Source organism: Gavialis gangeticus, unplaced genomic scaffold (genome assembly GCF_001723915.1).
Source record: "Gavialis gangeticus isolate Ggan-Ray unplaced genomic scaffold, GavGan_comp1, whole genome shotgun sequence".
Taxonomy (NCBI): Eukaryota; Metazoa; Chordata; order Crocodylia; family Gavialidae; genus Gavialis; species Gavialis gangeticus.
The window spans coordinates 42156636-42163747 of NW_017728993.1; the positions used below are offsets into that span (position 1 = coordinate 42156636).

General features: G+C 39.6%; 1 protein-coding gene across 4 annotated transcripts in view; it reads right to left on the bottom strand.

The window, feature by feature from the left end:
• The window catches only part of ARHGAP29 (Rho GTPase activating protein 29), a 102970-nt gene that overhangs the window by 39141 nt on the left and 56717 nt on the right, over positions 1-7112 (bottom strand). For 3 of the 4 annotated variants that reach the window (XM_019501640.1, XM_019501638.1, XM_019501639.1), the window contains exon 3: positions 3934-4077. In XM_019501640.1, the coding sequence (XP_019357185.1) occupies positions 3934-4077 (144 nt within the window). Of the gene's footprint in view, positions 1-1797; positions 1879-3933; positions 4078-7112 lie in introns of those variants that run through there. The other variant, XM_019501642.1, reaches the window with a different exon arrangement.

Here is a 7112-nt window from a genome sequence, read left to right on the forward strand (position 1 = left end):
CCAGGGGGGAATGGGAAGGTAAAGTAGAGAGGAAGAAGATTAAAAAAACCAAAAACAATGACAATACCACATCAGTCATTTTAAGATGGTGGTTGCATTTTAAGTTTTAAGATGGAAGGGATTGTGTGATATGATTGTCTATGACAGCAGAGCACTGATCTTTAAAATCCAGGATGAAATTGCATGAAGGTCTTTCATGATGGTGAGACAGTCACAAGAAGTTTCCCCAGACCACAAGCAATGTGGCTCAAATTAACTGAAATGGGCATGTAAAAATATCTCTGCATTCAGCAGAGCTGGCACTGCAGGGGAGAGGAAAGCCTTTTTCACAGAAATGCAGTCTCCTGTTTAGAGACAAATATAATTACAGGGAAGAGTATGAAAGAAGAAGACTTGCAGAATCACTTGCATCATTATCTTCCCAGGTATAAGGAATACAGCAAATGACTTGGATCAACAGTACTAAAATAATTCCTTACCAGCTTTCAGATAGGCTGTAGCCAATTAAAAGGAACAGGAATTTTACAATAGGTAGGACAGCAGCTACTCATATTAAGACTTTTGTTAGGTTGCCTAAGCAGATATTCCCCTCTTCCTGCCCCCCTTCCAAACTGCCACAAGTTCCACTGACTATTACATATAAAAAAAAAAAATAACTAGACCTTGCGTTTTAACATCACCTGAGAGGTTCTTCAAAAAGGATGATGAATTTGCAGTAGCAACATACTGGAACTTTGGCTCAATTCCAGGTCAGGACAAAGACTTCAACAACACATTCCCTTCATGCCACACTCCCTCCCTCCCCCACCTTTTTTCAGAGAAATTTCCTATAATGCAAGACCCCTACCCCAGACTGTTTAAATAAATACTGTCTGCATGCCAATTCTTTGCACATACAAGCAACTATAGTCATGCTACCAGACCTAGCACAGCTCCATTGTCAGGAGATGACTAATATGACTTCACTGTTTTTTCTTTAGTTCTATATTTAAAAAATAATAAATGTTGTTTGAAATCCTTTCATAATTCAGTCATTACACAATATATACTTTTTTTCAACTTGTGGTTTCTCTTTCCCACCCAGGACATTGTGCAATAGCTTCATTACTCCCAACCACTGATAAAACTCTACATCTAGTTTCAAATTCTGCAAGATGCAAATGAAACAAAAGCAAATGTTCTCATTAACTATTTTTAATGAAGCTGCTTTTAGACACTGTTAAAAGGCCACAAAATCTTTTTGGCTTTGTTTGCAGGCCATCTTCAAGTATGACAGTACACAAAATTGGTACATAAACACCAGAATTAGACTTGATAACTGGTGTTGGTTGGGGGAGAGGTGCGTTGGGAGGAAAAGGAAGGGGTTATTAATTTGATTTTTTCCCCATCTTGTTTTCTGTATTAAAAACTGGTGCGAGCTGCTTTAAAAACTACTCAAACATTAGTTATCAACAGTTCACTGTCAAACTCAAAGGAAAAAAAGATTGACATTATAACAACAAGAACTTAACTATAAAAGCACAGTTATACAATAGAACAGGTTCCTGAAGGTTTTAAAAACAGGTTAGAACTGTCTAGACATAGCTGATATTGTCTCAGAGTAGGATGATAGACTAGATGATCTTTAGGTATTTTCCAGCCCTACAATTCTGTGACAGCCCTTGTAACTAGTACAAAACTAGCAGAGCTTAGATGCCAGAAGAATTTTAAGATGCCAAAGACAGACCTACAGAAACCTCTGAAGTGCAAGCAAGTAAACCTGTATGACTAGTGCAAAATCTCCAGAAGAGGCTTTACCACCCATGCATGGGAGCGGAAAAAGCCATTGGAATTACTGACTGACACAGCAAGTGTTCACACCAGAAATACAGGAAAAATCTAGGAAAGTAGATAAAAAGATGGACCTCACTACTAAAGTTTGCAAGTGGACTATAGGAGAAAACAACAGCTACAGCAAGGGAAAAGTTTAAATACAAAAAACATCTGCAGAGAAAGAATACACCACATGGCTCTGGATCAGTAGTTCTCAATGAGGGTGCTGTAAGATTATTTTAAGGGTGTTGCAAGGTGCCACACAATATTAGCACTGTTAGGTATACAGACACCTATACACAATTCACAAGACAAAACTTAAAAAATTTCATATAGGGACTCACTGTCAAAAACATTCTGACCTGTTATCATCTTAATGAATGATTTGCAACCGAAGAATTGCACTATTATTTTTCTATAGCAAAAAATGAGTGAAAACCAAGAACTGGTAGTTTTCAAGGGGTGTCTGAGTCTAACAAGAGATGCTGTGAGCTGAAAAAGGCTGAGAACCACTGTTCTGGACAAAGACAGCAAGTGGCATTTAGGGGTACACCAATAGATTTTTTGGGGTCGATACCGATGGCCTCTTTTTAAGGAACCATATTGGCCAATACCAATCCGATTCCAATATGCAGCCAGTCAGCTTGGAGACCAGCGTTGGGCTGGTAAGTCAACTGTGGGGGAAGGGGTGGGGGGAGGGAAGGGTAATGGGGGTTGCAGATGGAGGCCCCTGCACTGAGGGGAGTGGGGCCAGGGCAGGCACTACTCAGCCGGGGCAGGGCAGGGTACAAGACAGCTGCGAGTGGCTTTTCCAGGGGGCGGGGGAGCTCCCATCTTGTGTGCACTCCAGAAGGGCATGTGGGGCATGTGCCCCCGGATCTGTGTGCAGGGCGAGGGTGGGCTGGGGGCTGTGCTGGGCTCTTCCTGGCGGGGGGAGGCTGGGCTGGGCTGCGCTTTGGGTTGGGTGATGGCAGTGCTGGGAGGGGGCTATGCAAAATTTGCAGTACCCACCCCTGCAGTCCCCTCCCAGTGCCACCGCCACCTGCCCCGAGCTCAAACTCAATCTTTACCACCCCCCATCCTCCACTCCTCCCTTTGCTCTTTCCACCACACCAGACTTACCAGCCCAATGTTGGTCTCCAAGCTGCTGGGCTGTGCTCCTGGCTCCATGCATTGTGTGGTTGTGTGTATGTATGGGGCATTTATCGACCACATTAGGCAAAAAAACCTGATTTCTAATACTGCCAATTTTCCCCATATTGATGCCCATCTGATAGGGGACTGATGTATCGGTGCATCTCTAGCGCAATTTTTACTCACACTTGAAAATATTATTTCTGTCAGGCAGGTAAGAGTATTACTGACTTCACAATAACTTTCAAACCTAACTGGTTCTAGGGCTGAAGAAATCTGCACTCAAAGGCTGAGTAAAAGATATAGATGGATGAGAAGGAGCTAGAGTGATTATGTAGTTCATCACAGCAATGCCACTTTCTGGGTGGGCTGGATCTATAGCCATCTGCAGAATTAGTGCCTTCTATCTTACTGTAACAACAGCTACATCTCTGTCATTTGTGGACAGCTTTAGCAAATTTATTTTCCCTCTGTTCTGGGACTATATGTACAAGCACTACCAGACTATTACAGATTTATACACTAATTTGGATATTTCTTCAGTTAGGATATGAATCTAAAAGCTCTTGTCTATACATTTGTGTAACTTATTCATCCACTTGCTGGGTCATCATGGCAAAGTAAATATAAAGAGATGAAAAACATATTAATATTGATTTAAATTCACAGCCTTGCATGCATGTGAAAAGTGTTTGTGCTTTCATGAGCCAAGTTATTTTGTAGATTGATTTCTGTATACTGCCATCCAACATTTATGTTAAAAAAATTAAAAGCTTATTTAATGCTACACTTGACTTGGGGGAGGTACTCGCATATCAACACCGACTATTAAAACATTTGTATAATTAAACTGTTTGCCTTTTACATATACACAATCTATTACAAAATTAGGGAACAAAGTTAATATGCTGAAATATGACAGAGTAAATCGACATTATATCCAACTAGTTGAATTCTCCTGGCATTTGAAAGGCATTGTTTTCTTACCTTTTACTTTTGCAATGACCATTCCTGCAGCACTAAGAATGTCAACTGAGTTGAGAGTCTGATGTTTGTTGATCACTGCTTTTAGAACACGTAGCAGCTCCCCTAAACGTTCGTGGACTACTTGATGCAGACAATCTTGGTTTTCTGAAGGAAAAAAAAAAAAAATTAAAGCAATGGATAAAGAAGAACTAAATGCATATATCTAACTTCACAGTGATATTAAACCCTTTTGAGCTGTGTTCCCTGAAGGACTAAAAGCTACACTGAAACTTACCAGAGCCAGTTTTGAGTTCACTAGTAAGCCCTAAGCTAATAAAAGGACATGTAAATGGTACTTTTTTGTGCCAGTACTAACTAATGGTTTATTTGCTTTATGGGGACCTGAAAGATTCAGTATGAACTCCTTTCTGAAAAAGATACCAGATTAAATCATTAAAAGTTTAAGGATGCTACAACAGAAATCTCCAAACCTCAAGAAAAATGAACCAAGCCCTATAACATCACAGGGAAGAGGATGTCTACTATAACTTTTTTAAAATGTATATTTGCAATAGGAATTCAACCAAAAAACATAATACCAAGCTATTCTGCACAAGAGAAAGCATAACATGGTTCACTGTCTCAACCTCAATTTCAGCTGAAAAGTAGTCAACATCCAAAGTAGTCATTAATATGCATGACTATTACCCATACTTTTTTTCTCCCTACTTCATCTGCTATGCAGCTTAAGTAATTTTATAGTTGTTATATATTATCTGATACAGGCTGAAACAAAGATCTTCTGGTCTATGTCGAAAAGGGCTTCAAGTCACAGAATTTTGATTTTACATGGACCAGGGTGCTGTTGTCTGGATTGCGGTCACAAGCTCAGAGTCAGGAAACACTGACTTATGAGAAATAAAAAGAGGATCTAATATAAGTCGACTCACTTCCCTGAAAAGCAAATAGAGGTGACAATTGTAACTGTGGTGTTTGTGATCAAACAGTAAATTTCAAGTCTGAACAGTTTCAGTTTTGACCCATCTTTAAAACCAGCTCCACGTTAAAAACAACACATTAAGGTTTTGCTGAAAGGTCAGTGTGGTGCTATACTGACATAGATCAATTTTCTGTTAAGTAGAGGCAAGAGTAAGTTGCAATGTCTGGCTTAGATAATTCTACTTTCACAAGCAGCTCTGTGCTTTGGGTTTTGTTGGGTCAACTGCAATGATCCCATATAGACAGAAAAAAAATCACTTCATTTGACAAAGTTGAAATTCTTGCACTTGATCAAAATGGTGGCCATAGTCCGAGACTAAAGGAGCTCTATATATTTAATTTAACCAAGAGAATGTCAAGTTGTGGTATTAAATCTTGGTCAGTAAGTATTTACATGGGAAAAGGATTCTTTATTATAGCAGATTAAGATACAATAAAAATCTACTGGCTGAAGGCTGAAGCTAGACAAATTCAGACCAGAAAGAAGGTATGTATCTTAACAACTGAGATAATTAACTACAGTAAAAGCTGTGTTAACCGGCATTCTGCTATCTGGAATACTCTATTAACTGGAATTTCTGGCCAGCTGGATGCAGGGGAGGGAGCCTGTATGCAGCAGCAGCCGTCACTCACCACCCTGTGCTGTTGCTGCTCTGCATGCTGCCACCGCCACCCCTCCACCCCTGCTCCATGTGTGGCTGCCTCCCTCCCTCCCCTTGCTCCACACAGGTTTTCAAAAAGGTTGAAAACCCCTGCCTCAGATAACCAGAATTTTAAGATACCCAGCACCCCACCTATCCCACTCATGCCAGTTAACACAGCTTCTACTGTTGTAATAAAATGGGTATCTTTCTAAATAACAGAAGTTAAGGGGTGATTCAGGATAGCAGTTGATTCAGGAACACTTGGTGAAGTACTCTGGCGTGAATGCAGGAGATCCGACTAGTTAATTATAAATAGTCCCTTCAGACCTTGATCTATGACAACCTCGGTTCCACTTCACATAATTAACAGTAAACATTATTTGAGATTGTATGTAGCTGTAGGCAAGAAGCAACAGAACAAAAGACTGTCCGATAGTGCAATACTGATGAATACTGAAATGCTAAGTGGGTCGCAAGCGTATCCAAAGGCACTCCACAGAGCATACAGCACTAATATCCAATGAATCCCAGGGCAATGTGGACCCTGGAAATTGAGAACATTCCATTTATTTAATAAAGTATCAAATCTGCAACAATATGTTTCAAGCCACAATCTTAGTAGAAAATTACTAAAATACAATCTACATGATAATATATTTAAATATGAAAATACATATTATGTTCAAATTCCCTCTCAAAAGCAAGAATCTAGCTACATTAAAATTAGGGTTAGTTATCCAATGTCTTATAATACTTTTTTTTTTTTTTTTACAAAATATTTGAAAACATGTATTGTTTTCAGTGATGATAAAAGACAAAATAAATCTCAGGCAAATAATTCTGATAAGAAAAAAAAGGTCACCATGAACTAGAGTTGCATTGTAGTCAGTATTTTAAAACTATCCAGGACAGGAAGCCTTTTGTATTTGTATTTGTCCATTTGGAGAAAATATACATCATGAGGTAAAAAGTACAACCCCTTCTTTTTTCATGTCTTTGTGACAAGGCACTTAGCAGAATTTGCAGATTTGCCGGAATCTGACAGGATTTCTGCTGTGGCCTTGAACTTGTGACCTCTGACCTGTCAACTGTGTGCCTGAATGCCCACACCACCCCAACCTCCAAAAGTACAATATAGCAGGTTGATAAAAATATTTCTACTGCCAGCCTGCCCTACATGGCATAAGCTGGTCACTAAACAGGAGAAAGTAGCTTACAATGAAAAGAATACTTTACAAATTGGTGCCTGACAAGTTCCTGTTTGACCCTCCTTTTAAGTCACAAAAATAGAATATTTGCTTTGCATTTACCCCTCCCATCCCTTCCCAAATTCACTGCCCTCCCAGTCCAAATTCTCTTGTCAAATCAAGGCAAGCAGGTAATTCCTCTAATGAACACTGCATCAGTTTCAAGGTCCCTTTTCCTTGTTGTAAAGATACCAACCCCTAAAAGGTCAGCTACAACTCTTAAAATAAGGGCAATTATTGACCCCTCTGATCCTCTGGCAGAATGAAGGGTTACGGGTTATACTAGTCTGTATAAGAACTGGGGGGTTTG